Genomic DNA, 27749 nt, shown 5'->3' on the forward strand with positions numbered 1-27749 from the left:
TGGCAATAATGATACAACATTTCAAAATTTATATTATGTAGATAAAATGGTATTTAGGGGAAATTTTTATATTTCTAATTACTTACATCAATAAGATAGGAAAAAGCAAATGAATTGAGCATGCAACTAAGAAATCTAGAAAAAGAACAAATTAAAAAATTCTCAAATACAAAAATTGGTAATCTTTGAAATCAAAGGAGAGAGTGATAAAATTGAAGGCAAGAAAACTATTGCAATAATAAATTAAACTAGAATATGGTTTTATGAAAAAAGCCCACTAAACAAACAATAAAATAAACCACTAGCTAATTTGATTTAAAAAAGAAAAGAAGAAACACAAAATATCAAAAAATAAAAGGATAAATTTACCACCAATGATGAGGAAATTAAGACAATTGTTGGGAATTATTTTGCCAGATTATATTCCAATGAATTTGACAATCTAAATTAAGTAGATGGATATCTACAAAAATATAAATTACCCCTAGCAAAGAGATTACAGCAATATATCACAAGAATCATGTGGGATTTATGCCAGCAATGTAGGGATGATTCAATAGTATGAAGGTGATCAGATAATTAACCATATTAATAACAAAACCAACAGAAATCATATGGTTATTTTAACTGAAGTAGAAATTTTTTTTTACAAAATACAGTAATCATTAATAAATACTAACAAGCACAGGAATAAAGACTGTTTTCATTAAAATGATGAGTAATATTTATCTAAAACCATCAATAAGCATTATCTATAATGGGGATAAATTAGAAGCCTTCATAGTACAATGAGGGGCAAAACATGTATACCCATCATCACCTTATTTAATTTACTTATTTAATATTGTTCTAGAAATGTTAATTATAACAATAAGAAAAAGAGAAATGAAAGGAATTAGAACAGACAATGAGAAAACAAAATCATTCCTCTTTGCAGATGATATGATGGTATATTTAGAGAATCCTACAGAATCAATTAAAAAATTACTTGAATCATTTAACAATTTTAGCAAAGTTATAGAATATAAAATAAACCCATTGCCATTTCTATGTGTGACCAATAAAGCCCATCAGCAAGTGATAGAAAAAACTCATTTAAAACAACTATAGACAATATAAAATATTTGGGCGTTTACCTGCCAAAACAAACCCAAGAATTATATGAACACAATTACAAACATGTTTTCACACAAATAAAATCAGATCTAAACAACTGGGAAAAATGTTAATTGCTCATGGCTAGACCAAGCCAATATAGTCAAAGTAGCAATTTTACCTAAATTGATCTATTTATTCAGTGCCACGCTAATCAAAGTACCTCCAAAAATTATAGAATTAGAAAAAATGTATTAACTTCACTTAGCTGTTAAATTCCAATGGCAGAATCTGAACTCAGCTTTTCCTGGTTCCAAGTATATCTGTCAATTAAACCTACCTTCTAATATTTGAAAAATTAAAATTTCAAAACTCAAAGATTTTTTAAGTAATTAAGAAAAAAACTACTAATTCTTACTTCAAAAATATGCCTTCAGAAATAAAGGAATAATTTGTATCTTTACCCCTAATCGAGGGATACATTTCTAGAATGAGTTAGTGAAGTCTGGTCTCCAGAGACAGAAATCATTTTAAAATGTGTCCCCACCCAATTTCATAATAAAGACACCACCTATAAAAAAGAATCTCTGCAGCAAATTCCAAGATATATTAAGAATTGATTTAAATTTTTAAGAATATGAGTCATTCTCTAACTGATAAATGGCAAAGGACATGAGTAGGCAATTCTCAAAGGAGGAAAGCCAAGCTATCAACATATGAAAAAATAAATGCTCTGAATTATTAATAATTGGGAAAACTGCAAACGAAGTTAACTCCAAGATAAAAACAAGGAAAATGAAAAAAAATATTGATGATCTTATGGGAAAAGAGTCATATAACTCACTATGAATTTTGTAATGGAATTCTGAATTGTTACATTTTAAAGATGAATTGGGGAAATGTGCCCACTTAACTTTGATCCACTGATACTTTAAGTAGGCCTATATACTAAAAGCAAGAAGAGGAGGCCTATATACTAAAAGAAAGAGGAAAAGAAACTAAAGTATAAAGTAACTACAGTAGTTATTTTTTTAGTATCAAAAGACTAGAAATGAACAGTTATATCTGTTAAATGAGGAATGGCTAGGTAAATTATAATGCATGAATGTAATGAAGTACTATAATGATGAAAGGGATGAATTAAGAAAAACCTAGGAATATTTTTATGAGCTAATGCAGAATGAAGTGAACAGAATCAGCAGAATAATTTACAATATTATGTGACATTGTAAAGTCAACAACTTTGAAAACCTTAAGATCTTTAATCAATCCAGGAACTAATCACAGTTTCATAGAATGGATGATGAACTGTGATATCCTTTGCTTTCTCTTTTTAATTTAAAGAAAAATCTTGATTTATGGAATAAAACAATTTCCATAATATAACATAAAAAGATTACATGAAATTGCAAATCAATTATGCATAAATTGACAAGTAAATTTCTTTTTTTTTTTCTTCCTTCCCTGCTCCCCTCCATAAAATGGCTATTATTATACACAAATCCATACATCTATCTATCTATCTATCTATCTATCTATCTATCTATCTATCTACCTATAAAATCATTCTCTGCAAACTTCTATTTATCAATTCTTTCTCTGGATGCAGATGGTATATAGTTAATTTAGTTTTTATAACAGTGAAGATAAGTTATTTACTCAAATTCGGTCTTAAAATAATATTGCTATTACTATATACAATCTTCTCTTGGATTTGCTCATTTCACTATGAGCAATATTACATATTTCCCTATATATAATCTGGAAATTTTCAGTGAGTTTTTATATGGATCTGATCCCTGACCTTGTAAATCCTAATTAGAATAGAATCAGCACCTAGTGCTTTGCATTCAAAACCTCTTCTTTAGTTGGAACTTCAGCTAGGAGTGTCTGATTTCAACTTGAGCATTGATTCATGATAACATTTTTCATGCAAGTCTTTCCATGTTTTCCAAAGATCATTGAACTCATATTTTTTAATAGCACAGTAGTATTCCATCATATTTATATTCCACATCTTATTCAGCCATTTCCCACTTGATGGTCATCTCTGCTATTTCCAGTTTTTTGCCACCACAAAGAGAGCTGCTATCATTATTTTAGAACATAACGGTTATTTTTCTTTTCCCCAAATCATCTTTGGAAGTAGTTTAGTCATGGTATTGCTAGTTCAAAGGCATAGGTAGTTTAATTAACTCTTTGGGCATATTCTGGTTGCTCTCCAAAATAGTTAGATTAGTTAATTTCACCAACAATACCAATTAATATCCCAATTTTTCTTTCTATCCCACAGCATTTGTCATTTTCTCCTTCTATCATTTTAGTCAATTTGGTAGGTATAAAATGATCTCAAGATTGTTTTAATCTGCAATTCTCTATAATGATTTAGAACATTTTTATATGACTATAAATTGTTTTGATTTCTTCATTGGAAATCTGTTCATATCCTTTGACCATTTAGCAATGACTCATTCTTATAAATCTGATTTATAATAATTTATATTAAAGTTCTTTATATATTTTAGATAGGAGATCTTTATTTGATAAAATGTCTATAAATTTACCCCCATTTTTTTTTCTTTCCTTCTGATCTTGGCTACATTTTTAAAATTTGTACAAAATCTTTTTTAATTTAATGTAGTAAGAATTATTCATCTTGTACCTAATTTTGCTATTTCTTGTTTATTCATAAATTGTGTTGCTATCCATAAATATAAGTAATATGTTCTGTGTTGTTTTGGTTTAACAAATTCAAACAAATGAAAGTTCTTTGGTTATTGTATTTCATTCTCAAAGATGACCAAAATGACATCACTGTGTTTCTCACTGGCTGATCAGACCAATATGATCTTGGAACATTCTACCACAGATCAGATACAAATAGGGTGAATTCTCTCATTTTGCACATCTCATGTTTATTCTGAGCTATTGCTTTGTTTATAGAACACAGAATTTTCTGATAAGGGCATCATGCTGGCCATGTCATACAATCAAATCTAAAGTTCTTAAGAGAGATTTATTTGAAAGTGTTCTTGCATTGCTTTTTCTGACCACCACTTTCCCTGTATGAGTTCTTCACAAAATAATCTCTTTAGCAAATATACATTTGACATTTGAACAGTGTGGCCAGCCTGATGGAGTTGCACCTCTGCAATATAATTTGAATTTAGTTTGAGAAAGAATCCCAGGTATCTTATTCTGCTTGATCGTCAGAATCTTTCTAAGACAATTCAAATGATTCCGTTTCCTGGCATGGAGCTGGTATACTGTCCAGGTTTCACAGGAATACAATAATGAAATCAGCACAAAGTCTCTGTGGACCTTAAGTTTGGTAATCAGTCTAATACCTCTCCTTTCCCACACTTTTCCTCAGAGACTCCCAAACACTGAGCCAGCTCTGGCAATGTATATGTCAATCTCATTATCAATGTGGACATCCCTGGAAAGTATACTGCCAAAATAAGAGAACTGATCCACAGAATTCAAAACTTCTCCATTTGCTGTAACTGGTGGCTCCACATATGATGGTGTTGGGTGATGGAGTACTTGTGTTTCCTTGGTGTTAATTGTTAGACCAAAAGGAGCACGGACAACTTCTCAGCTACAGAGGTTCCACTTTAGTTTTGGTTTATAGCCTTTTCAGGTTAAAGAGTTTACCATCAGTGTGGTACCTGACTTAGTTTCCATGTGTGTTCTCACTGAAGACATTTGACAATGTAGCTGAAAACATGGAAACAAGCACACAATCTTTCACTTTATGAAATTGGCATATTGTATTGATGAACTTCTCAAATCAAATTTTGACATAATTTTCAATAAGCTCTATCAGCTGACAGTATCAAAAACCTTGGTCAGATCCACAAATATTACATACAGACTTTTGTTCTGCTTCTGGCATTTTTTCTGTAGTTGTCAGGCCCTTCTGAAGCCATGGTGCCTCTCAGGTAAATAACCTTTTTTCCAGGTGTAGAGTTAGTCTATTAAGGAGAACTTTGGCAAAAATCTTGCTAGCATCAATTGATAGAGAGAGATCCCCCACCACATGACAATCTGTAACATTTAACTTTATAGAGATGAACAATGAACAAATCCTTGAACTCCTGGGGCATAACCTCCTCTTGCCTTATAATCTGGAAAATTTCAGTTGGCTTTTGAAACCACCACCTTGTAAATCTTAGCTGGAATAGAATTAGCATCTGGTACTTTACCACATGAAAGTATCTTAATCTTAATGGTTTTCAACCTATTCTTCAGGTGGAACTTCAGCTAGGAGTGATTGATTTCAACTTGAGGTAAACAGTACTTTCAGCATTTGAGAACATTATGGAAGTATATTTGAGAACATTGTGGAAATATTCTGTTGAGAACCCTATGGAAATGTTCAACCCATTTTTCTGAGATCATGTCTTTATTACTTTCTTGTAAAAATCTCTATTTATATCTACATCATGTATCCATTTTGACCTAATTGTAAGACACTGGTCTATGCATAGTTACTGTAATACTGCTTTCCAATTTTCCCTACAATTTTTACCAAATGATGAATATTTATCCCCAAGTCTATACTTATCAAATACAGGGTTCTAATGTTTATTTGCTGCTATAAATTGTATGTCTACTCAGTTTCACTGATCTACCTTTCTATTTCTTATCTAGTACCACATAGTTTTGGTATTATTGCCTTATAGTTAAGATCTCATATTGCTAAACCTTCTTCTTTTACATTTTTTTCATTATTTCCTTTTATATTCTTTGTTTTTTGTCTTTCCAAATGACTTTTGTTGTTGCTACCCTTCTCTTGATATAAAAAAGATAGATTCAATATAAAAAATGGACATTTTTGAACATGGACAATTTGGGAAATTATTTTGTGTGTATGTATATACATGCATATATATATGTGGATAGATGATATATTTGCAACATAGGTCTTTTATTTTTTTTAATCATGAATTGGAAATTAAAGCTGAGAAAATAACTGAAAAATAAAATACAACAAAAGGACTGAAAAACACCACTTTAATAGTAATGTAATGCTATATTCAGAATCATCTTTCAGTTTTATAATGAGTAATAAAGATAAATTTGGCAGATATTAAAATCACTTTTAAAAGTTTCTCCTTAAGTTTTTTTCCCTTCATATTCATCCATTTTTATATAGCAAAATACGATTGGGTTAGAGGTAAACTGTATGGTATAGTGGATATAGAGTTAGCTTTTGAAACAAGAAGATATGGATTTAAGTTCTACAGGTACACTTAATCTCTCAGTAACCTTCAGACTGGTTTTTAATATTATAAATTGTAGAACTTTTATTATTGTTATTATTACTATTGTTAGATTTGGTTAAAAATTTTGATCAACAAGCATCCCTACACCAACAAATTCATAGGTCTAGGATATCTTAATTCAAGTAAACAAAAAATTATTAAGCCAGGGATGAAGGATTTTTTGGGGGGATACTGTTTTTTATTTTATTATTTATATTAGAATTATTATGTTATATTGCATATAAAAATGTTATATTTTTATTTTGTATATAATAATTTGTGTTATTATATAGTATGCATGTTTTATTTTTTATATTATTCATAATATATTAAAGTATGATTATATTAAATCATTGTATTAAATATATTCTAAACCTATTTTCATAACTTTTTCAAGTTTTAGTATAAATATAATTGCTCCAATGATCTTAGTGCTCTGTGTTTGAGATTTTATCCCTCTAAGAAAGGAGTTCTTAACTTTTTTTTTTTTTTTTTTTTTTTTTTTGGTGTCATGGATGTTTTTGACACTTTAGAGAAGCACATGTACTACAGATAATGTTTTTAAATGTATAAAATACATAGAATTCACTTATTGCAAAGGAAATCGCTTATGTTGACAATTAAATAAACACTTTTTTCAAAGAACATGTTAATATGGCTCAACATTAAGAATTCAAATATTAAAAATACAAAAATAAGCTTTCTTTAATCCAGCTCTGCTCAAAACAATAGTCTGGGGACTAGCGTCCCTGGAAATCTTTCTGTCAGTGCAAGAGGTCAAAACTGTTTTCATAATACTATATAGATGTTTTTGTTTCTATTAAATAGTGATAGTTATTTCCACATAAACAAAAATTCTCGAAGGGGGATCTTCAGTAATTTTAAAGAATATGAAGGAATCTCAAGGTCAAAATGTTTGACAATGATACTTTAGCCGGATTGTAAAATGAGGAGAGGAAGAAAGGAGACATTTTTCATACGTTAGAAAGCAGTTATTTTAAAGTGAAAATCTTCAATTATAATGATTTTCATTGAAATCTTCTACTTTATTAACATTCATCAGTTCTCTAGTAAAAATCTGGAGTTGACTTGTTTTGAGGCATCTGTTAATAGTAATTACAAAGACAATCCCTAGACTTCCATAATAAAAAGGCAAGAGATAGATTTAAATTCTCATATACAATTTAACTCCCAAATTCCTTGTCTAGAGGCATCCTTCTTCCCAAATAATCATTAGGGAGGAGTGATTCATTAGCAGTAAGACTAACTCTGCTTTCTCCTTTCCATAGAAAGGTAGTTTAGCCATAGTAAAATTCTAATGAAGATAAAATTCACTGAAAGTTAAAACTTGAAGAAAACTTTGAGGTCCTTATTTTCCAAATTGGGAAACCGAGGACCAAGGTGATAAATCCAGTTCCACGGTCGCATAGAGTCAGCATTCGGACACAGATTTTAGTGCTCCTTGCAGGAAGTTTTGTTTCTTCACCTCGACTCGGACCCCGACAATACATAAGTTCTAAGAAGGCAGAACTTTCTTACTTTTTTCTTTGCATTCTCAGAACTTATTATATAGCTTGTACTACATAGCAGATTTTTTTTTTTTTTTTTAAATGATTGATCCCTGGGGAAAAGGCAAGAGCTCTGTCCACAGAGGACCAAGTTCAGAGTCTGCCTCAGACATTTACTACGTGGGTGACTTAAGGCACGTCATGGACTATTTTATCATCTGTTAAATAAAAGGATTGGACTAAATGGCCTTTAAGGCTCCTCCCATCTCCAAATCCATAATTCCGTGATTTGTCTCTACAAAGGAAAAAACCCAGGTATTATTGGAATTGACTAATTTGTTGGGCTGGTAAAAGATAAGAAATCCGGATTCCCAGGGGGAAAGGAGGAAAAGGAATGCACTGGGCTTCCCCTCCCCTCGGATTTACACTTCTGAATCCCCCTGGATGCAACCTCTTTTAGAGGACGCAGCCGTCCCTGCGCCGGCTAGCTGCGTGGGTGCACGTGTGGCTCTGCTTCTCTGCTTTGGGGTGAAGTGGCTTGGACCCATCTTTCCTCCGTATGTTTTCAGTACCTGGCAGGCTTCTCTAATGGTAGTCGGTTGAGGGACGGAGATGCGAGCACCTCACTTACCTCCAGGTAATAGAGATCCAAAGTGGTAATCTGCGAGTCCAGAAAATCTTCGTAAGTGTTAAACTGTGAGACTATATTGTCCACGGTCGATACCCCTTCCTCATTCTCTATCATGGTTACTAAGGGCGCGGCGTCCCTAGCAACCTGGAGCCAGGCCCTGGGGAGGGATCCTAAGTAGCCCGGCTCTGGTCCTGCCTCTTAATCCCCCGAGGAAAGGTGGTCGGAACTTTACGCCTTTTGGCTACCACCTTCCCCAGGTCCCTTCTCCCGATCCTTAAGTCTGTCTTTTGTCTTTTCTAGTTTGTCTTAAACGTTCTGGAATGAGCCGCGCCTTCATACATTCCGAACTTTACTTCAGGAATCATGAAGCTCCAAGTCGAGATAGTCTTTTGTTCCAAGTTCGTTAATGAGCCGAAATCAGTTTAGGGTTGGAAAAAACAAAAACAAACAAAAAACAAAAACAAAAACAAACAAACAAACAAACAAAAAAACTGAGAACTGAGGGAGAGCCACTAGCAGAGCTAAAAATGCAGGAACACTTTTGGAATTTAAGGGGAAATGTTCCATAACAAAGCACAAATACAAATACACCCTCCCCCTCCCCATCTCAATTTGTTCTTTAAGTTTGAAATCTGTCTGGCTATTCAAACACGCGTGTCACAGAGATGTACTCTTCCTCACCTTTCTCTTCTCTTCAGAGGAAAGCCAAATGATTCCATTAAAACAAAACAAAACAAAACCAAAACCAAAACAGACAAAACAAACATTTTTTACTTTCTGATGCCTCCATGTTGAAAAGGACAATCAGGGATTCGGTAGTGTTGTTCCTTTTCTCTTTAAATGTTTAATTTCTAAGCTTTTGACTAATGTTAAAAATGTTGGCTCGTACAAATCCGATTTGCTTGTTCTTTTATATATATATATATTTAACTTTTGTTCCCCTCTTAAAGATAAGGTTTAAAGTCGAGAGTGGACTCCCATTTCGGTAATTGATAGACTAGTCAGTGAGAGATGAATTTATGATAAAGTTAAAAGACAGGAGGTAAATTATTTTATTACCAAGGGAAGAATCTAAGACCTAGGTTTTTGTTTGTTTGTTTTTAATGTGAGTCAATGGAGTCCTGAAGAAAGTGAACAAAGTTGGCTGTTTTTCTCCTCCTGGAAGGCTGAGTAAGGAAAGCTGAAAGGCACAGTTATGTCCCACAACAGGAATGAGTTTCAAGGACAGCTTTTCCCAAGGAAAGGAAGGGAAGAGTGGAAGTGACTGACGCCATCTGTGACAGAACCACCTTGTTTGGCTTCAGGCAAATGATAGCGAATGTAGGTCTTCCAATGAAAAAAAAAAAAAAGGGGGGGGGGGTTCTTTCCATTGCATCCATTTGGTTCTCCAAAGATTCTGTTGCCATGTATGTTCTAGGTGGCTTAAAGGATGCTCAAGTAAATTTCACATGGAACTTAGCGTTTTTCAATTCCATGTTCTTGATTTTGATTCTGTAGCATCATAGAAGCAGAGCTGAAAGATACCTTGAAAATCAGCTAATCCCACGATCTCATTTTCCAGCTGAGACTGGGAAAGATTAATTACCTTGTCCATGATCACAAACTAATTTGGTGCATATGGTGACTAACAAAATAGAGTCAAAATACTGTATTTCCATTCAAAGAAGACTCTGGTTTGAATCCTAATTTTGAAATTTACTAACTTGGTGATATTGGGAAGGATACAACCTCTAGGGACCTTATTTTCTTCATTTTTTGAAATGGAGGAATAAGATTATTGTTCCTCCCAGTTCTCAATCTGTGATACTAACTTTCAGAGAGGATTTGAACCTTGATCTCCTGATACCAAATTCCAAGATTCTTCAAGTTCTACCATATTTGGAGTTCTTTAAGCAAATGTGAAAATAATATAATACAGTTGCTGGAAAGCTTCTTAGTAGATATTTTAGAATTTTAATTGCTTTCAAAACCCGTGGAATTGTTAGAACCTTGTACTGGAATATTAAATTGAATACCTCTCTTTGAGAACTAACCCCCACACACAAGAGCACCAGGCTAGTTAAATAATGTTCACATGGCAAATAAATTACTTTTAATTAGTCACCTAAAAAACTGTATTGTTAAAACCTATGCAAAATTTCATGATAATAAATGGAATATACTGAATTGATTTTAAAAAAATCAACATTCTGAATTTTTAAAATATATTTTGGACATGGTCCTTTTTCCATTGTCAATAAAACCAAATATAGCAACTGAAAATTTTTAAATGTAATTTCATTAAATTCAGGAAAAATGAATGAAAGATAATAACAACAAAGGAGACCTACATAAGGTTACTGACAGAACCTAATATCATAGTATTAAGTAGCAAATTCTTTTAAAAAGTTATGCATATGGCCAATGGTCAAGTAATAAGAATCAGTAACATTTATAACATTTCTTTACCATATAGGGAAATGATTCTTAAACCTTGTCTATTATATACCCAATTCTGTAATTCCATACTGAAAGAATGTTATAAATAATTTAAGTATAAGGAAAAAAAGAATCCTTAGGGATTTTAATTACTACTATATTGATATTATTATTAATAATAAGAACCTCTAGCATTTATGAAGTGCCTATTATATGCCAGATACTGTGCTTAGCACTAAAGTGCTAATCACTTTATAAATATCATCTTAGTGGATCCTTATAACAACTCTGAAAATAGATACTATTATTAGCTCCATCTTACAGTTGAGGAAATGAGTCATAGATCATATGATTTGCCCAAGATCACACAGCTAATCTAAATTTAAATTTTAATTCAGGTATTCCTGACTTCAGGCCCAGAGTTTTTTTCCCACTCACTCACCTGGACACCTCCATATTCTTTTAGTTGCTAAGAAGGAATTGTATGTTTGAATCTCAGATCATGCTGTTCAATTCAATACATATTTATTAAATGCTTTCTGCATGTTTCTACTATGTTCTCTTGGGAAAGAAGAAAATAGTTCAGATACAATATGTCTCAAACCTCTTGAACTTAAAATCCAATAAGTGGGTGAATAAATATATCCAGATAACTCTATACAATGCTCCAAAATGTACAGTAAATACATTGGAAAGATGAAAAATCAAAGAGGTTAAAGAGAAGAAAGGTCACTACTGGCTGAGGAAATCAACAAAAATTTCCTGGAGGAAATGGAATTTGATGGTTTAAAGGTAGTGTAGAAATCCAGATGGTGAAAAGAGGAGGCAGATTATAATAGTTTGGCAGGAAATCACAAAGCCTAGCTTCACTTTAACTATTCCTAAATAAGTTATCATCCTAAATCTAACTTGATGACCCTTCCCCCCTCCCCCCACTGCTTGATCTATACTTGGCTTCTAGTGGGTTTACTATTCAATTAAATGCAATAAACATTTATAATCATTTAATATTAGGGAAAGTACCATGCTAAGTGTTAGGTATAATAAAGAAAAATGCTAAAAACCAAAACAATCTCTGCTTTTAAGGAGCTTACATCCCACTGAGTATTACAAATTTAAAGTAAGAAGGAAGCTTAGGGAATAAAAATTTTCAAATAATTTTTATATTTTACTTATGAAATATTTGTATTTTATAATTGCGTCATTTTACAGATAAAGTAATTGAGGACTGGAATGACGGAAATCATATAGATAGTTAAGAATAGAGTTGAAACTCCTCTGTTTTCAAATCCTGTATTTCTGCTATTCTACCAAGAGAACATAAGAGTATAGATATTTTTTGTTTTTTTTTTTTGTTGTTGTTGTTTTATTTACTTTTTTTTCAATTAAGAGCATTTTATTTTTCCAAATACATGCAAACATAATTTTCAACATTCACCTTTACAAAACCTTGTTTTAATTTTTTTCTCTATCTTCCTTCTCCTTCCCCAAGAGATAAAACATATGCGATTCTTCTAAACATATTTCTGTATTCATCATGCTACACAAGAAAAAATCGCATTAATTGAGGAAAAAAAAACACAAGAAAGAAAAAATTTTAAAAAGCAAACAAAAAAACAACAATAAAAAGGTGAAAATGCTAGATTTCGATCCACATGCAGTCTCCATAGTTCTCTCTCTGGATGCTAACAGCACTTTCGATTCCAATTCTATTGCAATTATCTTGATTCATCTCATTGTTGAAAAGAGTCAAGTCTGTCACAGTTGATCACATAATCTTGTTGTTACAGTGTTCTTTTGATTCTATTCACTTCACTTAGCATCAGTTCATATAAGTCTTTTCAATTTTTTCTGAGCTAGAGCTTTTTAAACCTGGAAAGGAGCTTACAGGTCACTCATTTTACATATGAAGAAAACTGGCCAAGGATAAAAGCTAATAAATGATGGAGTCAAGATTGTGCCCTGGCTCTCTTCATTTCTCACCATACTGCATCCCTCTGGATGGACTTCTCCATCATTCTCCCTTCTCCCAAGCACAGCGTAGATACCTTCCTCTCTTTTCAGTTTCCTTTTATGGGTTATTTTTCCAATTAGAATAAAAGCTCATTGAAGGTAGATATTATCTTTCCTTTTGCTTGTACTTATTCCCAGAACTTAGTACCATGCCTAAACTTAATAAATGTTTATTGATTACCTAATAGACTTTGACTCCAAAATCAGTATTCTTTCTGGGAAAGGAAAGTAAATAGAAAATTATTTGAGGAAGAGTACCAACAACTAGGAGTACTGGGAAAGTTTTCTCAGTATAAGGTACTTAAACTAAGCATTAAAGAAAGCTAAGTGTTCTGAGAGCCAGATGTAAGGACAGGATGCATTTCAAGGCATAGGATACCCCTTGTGCAAAGGAGCAGGAGCAGGAGACAGAGATAGTATGCTAAGAAGCAATCAAGTGAATTAATGCTGGTCCTGAAAATTGGTTAGACTTGGAGGTCAAATACTTCTGCTCTGATTTCTTTTTAGAGGAAAGGAAATGAGCATTTATTAAATATTTTCTATGTGTCAGGCCATAAAAGAACTGTACAAGAAAGATCTTAATATTACTGATAACTATGATGATGTGGACAACTTGGAGAATGAAGTCAAGTGGGCCTTAGGAAGCTTTGCTAATAATAAGCCTAATAGAAGTGATATAATTACAGTTAAGATATTTAAAATCCTAAAAGATGATGCTGTCGAAATGCTGCATTCAAGATGCCAGCAAATTTGAAAAACTACACAGTTGACACTGGTATAGAAAACATTAATTTACACTCCAATCTTAATGAAGGACTGTCAAATTACCAAACAATTGTACTCATTTCACATGCTAGCAAGGTTGTGCTTAAGCTTATGTACTCCGACTTCAGCAATATGTGAACTGAGAGTTAATAGAGGAATAGGATGGTTTTCCAAGAGACAGAGGACCTAGAGAACAAATTATCAACATTCCCTGGATTATGGAGAAAACAAGGTATTTCTAGGGGAACAAAATCTACTTCTGCTACATTGATTACACTAAAGCCTTTGTGTAGATCACAAGATGTAGCTAGTCATCAAAAAGATGGCAATAGGAGATCATCTCACTTGTTTCTCAAAGAACCTGTATATGGATCAAGAAGCAAAAGTTAGAACTAAACTCAGAATAACTGATTGATTTAAGATTGGAAAAGGAGTATGACAATGCTGTATAATGTCACCTTTTTATTTAATTTATGTGAAGGAAATACAGACTGGATGAATCAAAAGTTGGAATTAAGGTTGCCAGAAGAAATATCAACAATTTCAGAAATGCCAAAAATACCACTCTGATGGCAGAAAATGAAAAGGAATTAAAAGTCTCATGATAAGGGTGAAAGAAGAGAGTATAAATCTGGGAGGAGAAATGAAAGCAGTGTCAGATTTTATAATCTTGGGCTCAAAGGTCACTGCAGATGGTGACTGCAGTCTTGCAATTCAAAGATGTTCCTTGCAAGGAAAGTTATGGCAAATCTGGATAGCATATTAAAAAGCAAAGATATCACCTTGATGATAAAAGTCCATATAGTCAAAGATATGGTTTTTCCAGTAGCAATGTAATGCTTGTGAGTGCTGGAGTATAAGAAAAACTTAATGCTAGATAATTGATGCTTTCAGCTTATGGTGATGGAGAAGACTCTTGAGAATCCCTTGGACAGTAACGAGATCAAATCAGTCAATATGTAAGGAATTAATTCAGGCTGTTCACTGGAAGATCAAATGCTTAAAATGAAACTTAATACTTTGGCCAAATGATAAGAAGACAGGATTCATTGGAAAAGATCTTGATGCTAGGAAATGTAGAAGCCAAAAGAAGAAGGGGATGGTAGAGGATGAGATGGATAGTTAGTGCCGTGGAAACAATGAACAGGAACTTGGACATAAACTTTGAGAGATAGTGTAGGATAGACGTATCTAGACTGCTGTGGTCTATGGGAACACAAAAAGCTGGATATGACTGAATTACTAAATAACTTATATTAAGCACTGGGTGAAGTTCTTTACAAATATTACTTTGATTCTCAAAATAACCCAGGGAGATAGATCCTTTTATATGCTACATGTTATATGGAGATTGTGATTTACATACAGTCTAAGAATAGTTATGAAAAGAACAAAACTAATTTTCCTTCATATACTTTGTTTTTCTATCATCTTCTTTTTTGAGTATTTCTTTTCCAGTGAGATATTCCTTATAGCATAGAATAATAAAAGGAGGGAAAAACAGTTCAGCAAAACTAACCAACTTACCAACTAAGGTAATACTATTTTTCACACCCTCATCTCATATCTGTACAAAGAAGAAATAAAGTTGCATTTTCTCATGTCCTCTCTGGCACCAAGCTTAAAGCTCTGATATTTACTTATTTGTAGGATCATGGGCAAGGCATTTATTGACTCCAATTCCCAGTTTAAAATGTAGGTAATACATTTTAATGTTGGTGTAAGGATCAAATGAACTAATTGTGCAAAAAGTGCTTTGCAAACTAAGAAAGAGGTATGTGGATATTTTCTCTCTAAATGTCAAGGTTTGGGTGTGGGCCCATTCTTTATTTATTTTACCTTAATTCATAAATAAAAAACACTTAAGATATTGTTAAATAATAAGGGTAAAAAGTCAAATAAAATACTTTAACATACAAAAATATGAACCAGCCATCATATTAGGGTCTATCCTAAAGCCTCATTGCACTGGAGTAAATTTGGATTCCTGAAGTCTAAAGAACAACCTTTAATAAGTACTAAAAAGCACTATCAACTTCAAGTAAGGGCCCATCAAGAAGAGAATATGGAACCAGAGGCAAGGACATTAGCTAGATGCAAAAGGAACTACTACTGATAATACTAATAGTGAACAATCTGGCAAGGTAATCAAAGGAGAAGTCCATGCAAGGTAATAATAAGACAACAACTGGGCTAAGCAGGAGCCACATGGATTGATTTAAAGTTATAAAAGCTGTTTTTAGAACTGGTAATTCTCCAGTAATTCCCACATTTTGCTTCACTCTTATTCCATTTCGAAAGAGGTAGGCCAATTTTCCAAATCTATTTCTTAAGAGTTTGTTTTCTTGTTTGAAAGTCTCTATCATTAACTGAAGTCCCCATTGATTATATTATCCCAAATTTAGAGAGCCTTTGCACTCTAGTTCCATTTAACCATTTAGAAGTCAGATTAGCTTTTACAAAGGATTATTTTCTTCAAAGATATGTAACAAGAGCAAATATATTAAGCATCCTCTTTCCAAGATTTGAGAGAATTATATTTTTAGGGAATGTGTTACTTAAAAAACATATATCAAGTATATATATATGTATATATACATATATATACATATATATGTATATATATATGTATATATATGTATATATATATATACACACATATACGTATATATAAACTTATATATTTTTTTCTTGCTAAGACGTTCATTCACCTTTATAGTTTTCCTTTATAACTCTCATTTTTTCCTAATTATTTCCTTTAATCCTCTCATTTTATGTAAAAAAAAAATTAACTTTTTTTTCAATTTTTGCTTCATTTCTTTCAAAAATTCTAATTGAATTTGTGCCCAAGCTGTATTATTCTTTTAAGTTTTGTTTGCTAGTATTTTGAAAACATTCTTTTCTTCCAGATTTTTGTCTTGGACACCTCTGCCACTATAATAGCTCTTTGTGGTTCGATTCTATTTTGTTTGCTCTTTATTTCAGCTTTAATACAGGAATTTTGATTTTGTGTTAGGATCAAGCTCTAATCACTTCTGGAGTGAGTCTTAGTTTTGCTTATTTCTATTTTGAATTGTCTTGGATTTTGCTGATGCTTTCTTTGTGTATTGTATTAAGTTATATCTTCTTTAAGAATCTCCTAGGGTTTTCTTGTACAGTATGATAACTGCAGAAATATGTAGAGAAGAATTGCACATGCTTAAATATTGGATTAAATTAAATTATTGGATTACTTGCCATCTGGGGGTGGGGTGGGGAGATGAGAGGGAGAAAAAAATTGGAATACAAGGTTTTTGCAAGGGTAAATGTTGAAAACTGTCTATGAATGCATTTTGAAAATAAAAATCTTTTAAAAAAAGAATCCCCAAGGAATTTCAGGATGAGGTCTTTTAAGCTTTCATTGTATCCAGGGTGAAGTATGATTGATATTCTCCTGGTCTGAGCTTTGCAAGCTTCTGACCCAAGTTTGGGTTTGGGCACCACCATAGATCTATTAAACTGCTTGCTGCTGCTTACCCCAATCCCTATCAACTAACTGAAAGACTGGGGTTTTTCTTGGTCTGAATCCAGTGGTTTTGAGATGGGACTTCAAGCTTCAAACCATTCTTGGGGCAGCATCCGAGTTCCTATTTTAGGTACTGAGCCAACCAAATGTTCCATCTTTTCTTCCTGCACTTTACCAGAATATAGTATCAGGAATATCACTTTTCCTTCCCCTAATTACATTTAGGAACAGGTCCCCTCCACTATTCTCAGTGGATCTGAGATTTAGCTCTAGAATGTAAGAGACAGAACTGCTATTTGATACCTGTTCCTTTTCTAATACAGTATGATGAATGTTAAAATGGTTAGGGGGAAGAAGAAGGGAGAGGAAAGTGAAAGAAAACAGACACATTAATCCACCCTTGGTAGAGCTGTGAATTCATGAAGTCATTCTGGAAAGCAATTTGGAACTATGCCCAGAAAGTTGCCAAATTGTGTATATATACTTTTTTGCCCCCGTGAAGCCATTTGTTTACTTGTACCTTTAAAAAAATGAAATAAAGAGAAAAAGGACCCATAATAAAAAATGTTAATAGAAGCTTTTTATAGTGCCAAAAATAGACTAATGATCTGTTCCTATTGCAGCTGTTGAACAATATCAACATATTCAATGTTGGATCTGGGCCTTCTTGCTTTGGTGCCCAATGATAGTCCCTAGTTCACTCTTAGTTGAAAACCTCCATTTTCAGCAGATCTCTGAACTGGTTGGAAAAGATAGTGGTTGCTTAAAAAATGTTTATTGATTACTGGCTCCTGGTAAGCAGACAATATGGTTTTAACCTGTTAACCAGGAAAATCGAGGCCTAATTTCTACAACATATGATGAAAAATCCATCTGTCACAACCCAGGCTGGTTCCAAAGACAAAGAGAACATTTTTTCTTTCTCTTTTATAAAATTCTTAATTTTTTGGAGGGACTGATGGTTTCATTTTTTCATAAAAAGATTCTTCTCATCTTTGGAGCAGATAAATGGGAGGAGAGAAAACAAAGGAATTAAAGTTAAATCTAAAAACATCAAGTTTTTGTCTTCCTTTTGACCCTGCCATTTGCAAGAAAGGCTTTTTAGAGGAAATGAAAAGGAGTCAATTTTTTGAAAAAGGGTGAGACACTTGAAATGACCCAGAAAAGAAAGAGAAGAAATGATATGTCCAAATGTATAGAGTCAAAAAATAGAAATCTGTGAAGAAGACTGTAATAGGAAGAATATGCCTCCAGTGGAGGGGTCAGAATGGGAAATATCAAGGACTGAGTGGGAGGGTTTTGAGTCCAAAAAGCAAAACCAAGAAGCTTTTAATTAAGGGTCATGGTCCTTAGGAAGATGAAAACTTTTGGAAATGATTGCATCCCAAAAGGAAATTATTCTTGTTCAACCTGTTTGAACAGCTCCAGAAATATTTTCAGAATATATGTGGTTGAAGAACTTTAGTTTCAGTCAGATGAAGATGTAATTCAACATGTTTTAAAGGCTTTCCCTGCTTTGTATTCCTTTTTATCATATGAATGTATTTTATTACTGTTTAGAAAACAAGCTGTGGCGTTGTGGCACTTTTAACAGCAGGTGGCAGCCTTGGACCATAAAGTCCTGATACAGCATGGAAGTGAGAGCAAAAAAATAGTTCTACTGAGGATGATACTTACCCTTTCTGTTTGATCAAACTCCAACAGATTTATGAGATTTTCCCCTCCTAAGAGGATCTCACTGTCCCAGGCATCTTCAAGGTCACTTTAGCAGCTATTAGTAATCAGTAAATTTTATAAATAAGTACTTCATAAATAAGTAACTGTAAATCATTGTAAAAAGTTTTTATTTATTTGGGTTTATTAAATATCATGTATTAGAATCCCCATTATAAGCATGTGCTTTTTAGGATATTGGATTTGAAATTTTCTTCTTATTTTCAGTGTGACTTTGAGCAGAGACCACTGAAGCTCTGTGGCTCTTCTTTTCTCAGCTCTAAAATAAGTGATTGGACTGACTAGAGAATCTCAGAGAGATCCTCTAGCTCCTCAAGATCCATGATATAATAAGCAGTACAAAATGTTATTCTCTAGTACCTAGTATGAGACATTACACTATTTTAACCTTGACTACATTGATTGCAGCAGTTCCGGCTCAAAATCAGTTTAGCAATAGAGGCAGGAAGCTCCTCTCCAACTCAAATCTTAGAGAACTCTTTAAGGCACTCCAAAATTAAATGACTTACTTATGTTCACATACGTTTTGTTTTGTGTAATTTTCATTTATGATTTCTTGAAATACATATCTGAAAAACCAGGCTTTGTTAAAGCTCAATGTGTTTCAAATAGGGCTATTGGACTATGCTTCCAAACCCAAATCACTCTAGTCTTTTATGAAGGCAAACTAGGCCCTCTATTGCCTCAATTCTTACTTAGCATTTAATTATTGAATAGGTGCCACCTCAGCCAAACTGAGACCTGGGAACGACCTTAGGTTTAAAAAATCCAACGTTTTTCACTGTGTGGAGGTCAGTGACAGAGAAGTGAGAACTCGTATGAGTAAGGGATGAATAGAAGGAGGTTTCAAGACAAGCCTCAGACCAGGGTGAGAATAGAATTCTTCTGTTTTCATTTGGAAGGGTTTTTTAGATGCTTGTGTGTGTATGTGTACATGTGCATATCTTACACACTTTGGATAATTTGAATTTACATAAAGCAGGAACTGTATGTGCTTTTAAAAAAATTTTGTTGAATGAATACACAAGTGAAAATTCATATCATTATTGTTTATAGCCAAAATCATCAAAATTTAATGTTTTTACTGTAATACTAAAGGCATCTGATTTTAAAGAATGTAAAATAGTCAACCAGGTATGATTTTTAAGAAGGTCATCTTCTCCACCAGTTCAACTAAAAGAGAGGAAATGAATAAATTTAGAGTTGTTCATGCTTTACTGAATCAGGAATTTGATTTTAATAATAATTCCTTTCAAATTCAACATAACAACATTACTTCTAAATTCAGTATTAAAAGTCTATAAACGAATTGTCTAAAAAGGGAAGCGTTTTCAGTGAAGAAACTAATGAACACCAATGAATCTCTATTTCTCATCCCATCATCTTTGTTACTGTTAGGATGTATGTCATTTTGGGATAATATGTATTTCTAGGACCTTTACAAGGTCCTAACATAATATTATCAGAATTCTCCCAAATTCTACATTTTGCAAAAGGATAAACAAGGATGTGAGCTGGAAGAGACTTTTAAGGTCATTCAGTTCAACCTTCTCTTTTTATAAGTCAAGAATTGAGACCTAGAGAGATGAGAAAACAGAGAGCATAAGTCACAAAGTTCATCATATTGATGAAACCAACATTTAAACTCAGGTTTCCTGACTCCACTGTCAGAATTTGGTCAGATGCAGGTAATAATTTGCATGAATAAGTGCTCTAGATCAGGACTTTTTACTTTTTCCATTACATTTCCATACAGGACTTAAACTTTTTCCATTTGCCACCCCTTTTCACCTAAAAATTTTTTATGTGACCTTGAGCATATATATATATATAAAATAGGTTATAAATCAAACATTTACTGATAATAAATCATAATTTCATTACCCTAATTTAGATACAAAGCACAATTTAAGAGGCTGGTTAGGTAATGAATGTAATTTACTTTAAAAAATTAATTTAATTTTTATTTTTATTTTACTTTAAAAAGCTAGCATTTTTATAGCACTTGAAGATTTTCAAATATTTACAAATTTTATCTCATAGCAACCTCGAAAGGGAGATACTATTATTATCCCAATTTTACAGATGAAAACATTAAATAGAGGTTAAGTTATTTATTCAGTAAGTGTTTCAGTCTGAATTTGAACTATAGTAAGCTGAAGACAATTCAATAGGTAGAACACTGGGCCTGGAATGAGGAAGCCCTGAGCTCAAATTTGGTCTGAGAGACTTGCTTGCTGTGTGATTCTGGGCTACTCGCTTAACCTCTGTTTGTCTTAATCTACTGGAAAAAAAATATCTTGTACTGGTATCTTTGCCAGTGAAACCCCATGAACAGCATTCGTGTGTTGCGGTCCACAAGATCACAAAGATTCAGACATAACAAAATGTTCTTAACTAGAGAAAATGCACCTTAGAATTTCAAATCCAATTCTCATTTTTATTTTCCAAAGTAACTACTGTCAACAACTTATGTTGCTAGATATGTGGAGAAGAAAATAAGAAACAAGCTTTTAGTTGACATAATAGGAATTATTTTAATAAAATAATTTCTGAGAAAGATTATGAGACTCCAGTCACACTGTTGTAAGAAAGGAAAAAAATAGTCTAATAAAAATGTTCAACTATAATGTTGTCTATTGCTTAATTATTAGCAACACATTATGTATTATTATTCTTGATAATGACAGTAACACTGAATTTATTAAGATATTTCTTCTAGTAAGATCATGGAAATTTATGTATTTTCAATGTTCTTCAGAGATAGAATGAATATGGGGCTAATGGGACTTTGCCCTTCAGTGCTGACAACACCCTCTTAGTATCTAGTATTTTAGTATCTAAAATAGGAATATTAATTGAAATGAGAAATAGCCAAAAAATATGCACTGGATTACTTCCCCAGTGAACTCTTTCTTACACATTTAGCACATGGCTCCTCCCCTCTCTTGCTGATAGTAGTATTTAAATATGGTTACCACATTAGCCCTGGGAACATTTTGTACTATTTGACTTTCAGCAATAGGAAGAGGGTGAGGACTGAGAGAAGGGTAGAATTGCTAATTAAAGTTCAGGTCTTTGAATTTAAAAAAAATCAAAAAAATCCCTCTTCCCCTCCCTCTCTCTCTCTCTCCCTCTCCCGTCCTCCCTCCTCTCTCATCACAAACATTTCAACATACAAAGGAGAACAAAATAGATTCTGTGTAAAGCTGAATTTTGCCCATATGCTACTTGTTTTCTCTAAAGTTCATATTAAATTTAACACAGTAGCAATAATGTTTTCTGGCTTGCATCTCCTTTGGAATTTATTTTTCACTTTCCTCTGTATTTTTTCAATGTTCCACTGATGCTCTTTTCTTTTTTTCCCCTTATGTATCTACGTCCCAACACCCAAATCATGTCATGATTGTTAATTGCACTGATTAAGACTTCTGAAGTTTTTCAAAAGTTATTTTTTGGGACATTATTGTAAAAAAAATGACTTGTTCCTCCCTTCACTCTGTATCCATTCTCACAATTCCTCCTAATTTTCTATATATACATCCTTTTTTATATTATGCTGCAGTAATATTTCATTATATCCATGTACATAATTTAAAAATCTATTCATCAATTGATTGGTTTCCCCTTTTACCCAATAAACATTTAATGACTATTGTATGCTAGGAACTGTGCTATGTGTTGGGGATACAATTACTAATGAGAAAGACAATCTCTGCCCAAAAGGAGCTCACATTCCAATGGAGGGAGAGACAACACATAAAAGAAAGCAGGAAAATGGGGAGAGGAAGGTAAAGGAGGAGAGCAGGAGATACTTGGCTTGAAGAAATTTTTTTCAGTGAATCAAAAATCGGGCAAGGTAGCCTAGTGGAATGAACAATAGTCTTGTTTCTGCCCTCTATAAAGAAAGGCACTGGGAAGAGTTTAATACTCTAACTGAGAATCTTACAATCAGAGAAGAGAGAAGGTGAGACTGAGAGAGTTGGTATAAATCAAAGCATGAATTAGCAGCCTAGTGATCAAATTAGAGGCAACTAGAGAAACATCTTATTTGGTGAAGTTGAAACTAGGCAGAGTATCACATGCAGAGAGTATATTCTAAACCCTCTGTTTTCAGTTCTTTGCTACAACACCACAAAAATCCTGCTATAAATATTTTTGGGTATATGGAAACTTTTCCTTTGTTTTTTATATTTTGGTAATATATAATGTTCCCAGGAGAACTGTCTTTGGGTCAAAGGACTTAAACAATTTGTGGTATTTAGGATATAGTAGCAAATTGCTGGTTTGACTGATTCCCAGCCCCACCAAAAGTGCATTAGTGTCTCTATTTTCTCAAAGTTCCTCCAACAACTGACATATTTTCATCTTTAATAATCTTTATCAGTAGGCTAGGTGTGTTTCTCTTAATAGTAATTTTAGTGTTTATGGATTGCTTATATTTCATAATTTTAAAAATTGTCTATTTATATCCCTTGATTACTTATTCATTTCAGGTATGTTCAACTCCTCATATCGCCATTTTGTTTTTATTTGTTGGTAAAGCTATCAGAGTGGTTTGCCATTTCCTTCTCTACTTCATTTTATAGATAAGAAAACTGAGACAAACAGGGTTATTTGACTTGCTCAAAGTCACATAGGTAGTAACTGACTGAGGTTGGATTTGCCTTTTTATCTATTAGAGAATGGCTCTTCTCTTGAACAATTATATTAATTTTCTAAATATCTTTGCTATTAGAACTTTATCAGACAAATCTGCTGCTAAAATATTTTCCCACTTTAGTTTTTAATTGGTTTCCCTTCTAATTCAAATTGCATTGACAAGTAAAAAGCTCAAAACAATTATAAAATTTAAATTTTCTTTTTTGTCTTGGTTGTCAGTCCATATTGAACAACATGGCATTTTAGACAATCTTTGAACCAGGAAAACCTGAGTTCAGATCTTTGATTTGTGAGGTAGGAGTAATATCCTAACCCTCTATTCTGATGTGAGTTAGACTACTTTTTCCTTTAAAAGATACTGAGGAATTTTCTGAGACTTGATTGGCTCAGGGGACTAAAGGATCAGATTGTTGACAATAATTCTCATTGCCTGAAAACAAAGCAGCCTCAAGAAGCTCCAGGGGGTCCCTGATAGTTGGTTGGTGAATCATGATTAGGCTGAATTAACTCAAAGATTACTCTTGTTCAATGTCTGTATTTGTTAAACATCCTTCTCCAGCTATGACTAAGTAAATCTCCTTTTGTTAAGTGCTGAATGACCTATGAGTATCTCGTTCCATTCCAATATCAAATATAAACTACCAAGAAAGTGGACTGAGTCAGACCCACCCCAGAATAATTGCTATATTCTTGAAAGATTGGCACATGGTGAGCTCACTGAAGTGGGAACATCAGCAATACAGAGAAAGGTGAGATTATGTTGACCTTCATGTTTCTGGTAGTGCTTTTAGGGCTGCTTCTAGAAATGTTTTGGGTTTTTTTTGTTTGTTTGTTTTGTTTTCATTTTTTTCAAATTGTGAGACTTATCCCTTCCCCTAGCTCCTGGGAGTGTCTGTGGCTATTGAGCCAGAAAAGAACAGTGTAAGAAATATAGCTTAAATAAAATTGTAGCAAACTATGTTTTAGGCTCTTTGTGGGGTCTTCTAGCCTGGTAATTTAAGCTTCCTCCATGTTGTAATAGGGGAGCTTTTCAAAAACCTTCAAAGCAGCCTATGAAGGACTGAATAAAGAGATTTTTCCCCTTATTAAAAAAGGAAGTTTAGAAGAATTAGATGTGTTTAGACTTGCTGATACTAGATGCCTTTATATTGCTAATAGTTGCCATCATCAATCACCACTGTAGGAAGATACTATTTCCTGCTACCTTCATCTCCTCCTTGAATTCTAGGAAATCATTATTTATGGCTTTGTGGGCACCTCATCTTCCCCTTTCCTGATGCTCTGGACAAAGTTATGGACAAAGATAACTGCTTTTCATCCTTTCCAGTGATTCTTAAAGTCCGGTTGCCATTGTTCAAATGCCATTTTCTATCTTCTATTGACCTTATTCTCATGAACCTCAATCTTTCCTTCCCTCCCAACCTCCTTGTTCTATTACTATTCAACTCTTTCATTTTACTCTTTAGAATGGTTGCTCAATGGGTAACAAATTTGATTTCATCTTAAATCTTTTTTTCTCCTTTCTCCCTCCATCTTATTTTACTCATTGAGACCTAACTCCATCCCTATATCAGTTTTCTTAGCTGCCTTTTCCAGCACTGCTTGAACTTTCACTTATTCTTCCCAATTAACTGGTCATGGTGCAACATGAGCAAATATAAAAAAAAAAAAAAATATATATATATATATATATATATATATATATATATATATATATATATATATATATATATATATATGTAGGAATTTTTTGTTTTAGATACAGTGAATTCAAACCCAATTGTTCTGAGTCCCTACTTAGGAAAATTCCTAACATTTAGACAGAGATCGGATTATCTCCCTTAATTTATATCTTTCTCTTTGTGGTTGAGGCAAAATTCAGGTTGCTAGAAATATTTGAGTAACAAAACAGCAAATTATATCATAATCTCTGTGGATAAAATGAGGAGAAATCATGGAAGAGCAGATCTATTACCAAGACTTCCTTCAGTCCTTAAGTAAGTGGATGGTACAGTGGTAGCATCATCCTGAGTCTTATGCCAAGATGCCTATAGAACTAATGGCCTTCCTTTATCTCTTCTCTTCCATAGCTCAACCCTTCCTTCTTTCTCTTTTTGTTGGTTTTCTTTGGGTTTCTGATTCCTTCCAAATCAGTTTTCTATGACCTATTCTTTTTCTTCCATTTCTAGACCTTCGACATCTTTTTGATTTTGTGGTAGCTCATCCTATTTATATAAGTTCCATAGGTTCCTCTTTATTCTCTCAGCAATGGCCCTGATGGATTTAAAGAAATGTGAACTCATATTAATTTAATCAAAAAGTGTTCTTAACTAACAAAGTAAATTAATTTTAAATGGGACACAATAATTAGCTCAGACTCACCCTTACCTTAGAGACAGATTTAAGAGACTTTTTGAGATAGAATCATAGCAGTTATGTTTTTGTCTTTTCTTAATTTTTTTATTTGAGATCATTGTTCTCTTTTTAACATTTCTCTGATAAAAATAAGCTGGCAAGTTTTAAACGTTAGTTCTTTATGAAAGGCATTTGATATTTAATAAATCATTTTTTTTATTTTTACAAAAAGTTTATGCATAGGTAATTTTACAGCATTGACAATTGCAAAACCTTTTGTTTCAACTTTTCCCCTCCTTCCCCCACCCCTTCCCCCAGATATCAAGTTAACCAATACATGTTAAATATGTGAAAGTATAAGTTAAATACAATATATGTATACATCCAAACAGTTATTTTGTTGTACAAAAAGAATCAGACTTTGAAAGAGTGTACAATTAGCCTGTGAAGGAAGTAAAAAATGTAGGCAAACAAAAATATAGTGATTGGGAATTCCATGTAGTGGTTCATAGTCAACTCCCAGAGTTCTCTTGCTGGGTGTAGCTGGTTCAGTTCATTACTGCTCTATTGGAACTGATTTGGCTCATTTCATTGTTGGAGAGGCCCTGGTCCATTAGAATTGAGATATTTAATAAATCCTAAGAAAAAACTTGGAGGGTCATAAAGGACACTTGGAAAAATAATCATTTTTATGGGAAAGTAAACATTTTGATGCCCTGATGAGGCTTAGCTTCCCCCAAATATGAGGTGGCTATTGTCAAATTCTTATGAGGAAAAGCTTGATCTATTTTAGATCAATATCTGGTTTCTAGCTTGAGCATTAGATGCCCAAACTCACCAAGTACTTAAACTATTTTTGCAGCCACATAACCATATAGGCTCAGGAATGTCTGTTTCAATTAAGACAAATTATTACAAGAAGTTATAAATCAGGTCTAAAAGATTTGTGGAATTTTGGATTGTAGCACAAATTCTAATCATTTCTACCTACCAATTCTTTTGAATGTCTAATGCTTTTCTTGGACTCAGCCTACTTAATCAGAATGAAAAGTATCTCAAACTACCTTCTTTCCTGGTTCTCATTTGACAATGAAAACAAAACAATAAAAAAGTATTGCCTACAATGAGATGAAACAAAAAACTCAAAAATATGATTGCTTCATATTTGACACTAATAAGAAACGTATTTTCTTACAACTAATGTTAGAGCTAGAAAGAACCTTAGTAATTTCTCAGCCTAATCTCTTTATGAAGAAAGAAACTGAGGCTCAGTGAAAAAAGGACTAATATCCTGCTCTTCAAATTGCTGATCTGATGTTTTCTTCTGATGTACCATATTCCTTATGACTGATGTGTATGTGTGTGTTGGGATAGAGTAAGAGTAAAGAAGGGGTCCTGTAATAAGTCCAAGCTTTGTATTTGTATTTGTATTCACATGAATCCTTAGGGCTTAGGCCTGGGAGAATAAGAAACCTGAGGACCCCCCCAAGAGGGGGAGTCTGGATTTATTTGTACTCGTTGGTTCTATATATCTTCATTTTAGAGTATAAATCAAAGAGAAATCTCAGTAAGTTTTTACTTATGTCTAGAGCCATACCAAGAGATATCAATGAGGCCACTTCCAGAAAAGTTACATAGTGTATACTTGACCATAAAAGAAGTGTGTAAAACATAAGACTTATAAGTATATATTGATAAACATTTAAAATATGAAATAGTCACATATTTCTCCTATTCCACTCTCCTAGGATATAGAAAAAACTTCCAAGAGTCTTAAAGATACAAATGCTTCA

General features: G+C 33.0%; 1 protein-coding gene across 1 annotated transcript in view; it reads right to left on the reverse strand.

The window, feature by feature from the left end:
* The window catches only part of CFAP299 (cilia and flagella associated protein 299), a 449964-nt gene extending 441133 nt beyond the window's left edge, over positions 1–8831 (reverse strand). Inside the window, exon 1 of the mRNA XM_074273112.1 lies at positions 8505–8831. Coding sequence (XP_074129213.1) covers positions 8505–8618 — 114 coding nt within the window. The 5' untranslated portion in view covers positions 8619–8831. The remainder of the gene's footprint in view (positions 1–8504) is intronic.
* Positions 8832–27749: the final 18918 nt, after the last annotated feature.

Source organism: Sminthopsis crassicaudata, chromosome 6 (assembly GCF_048593235.1).
Source record: "Sminthopsis crassicaudata isolate SCR6 chromosome 6, ASM4859323v1, whole genome shotgun sequence".
In the NCBI taxonomy this organism is placed as follows: domain Eukaryota; kingdom Metazoa; phylum Chordata; class Mammalia; order Dasyuromorphia; family Dasyuridae; genus Sminthopsis; species Sminthopsis crassicaudata.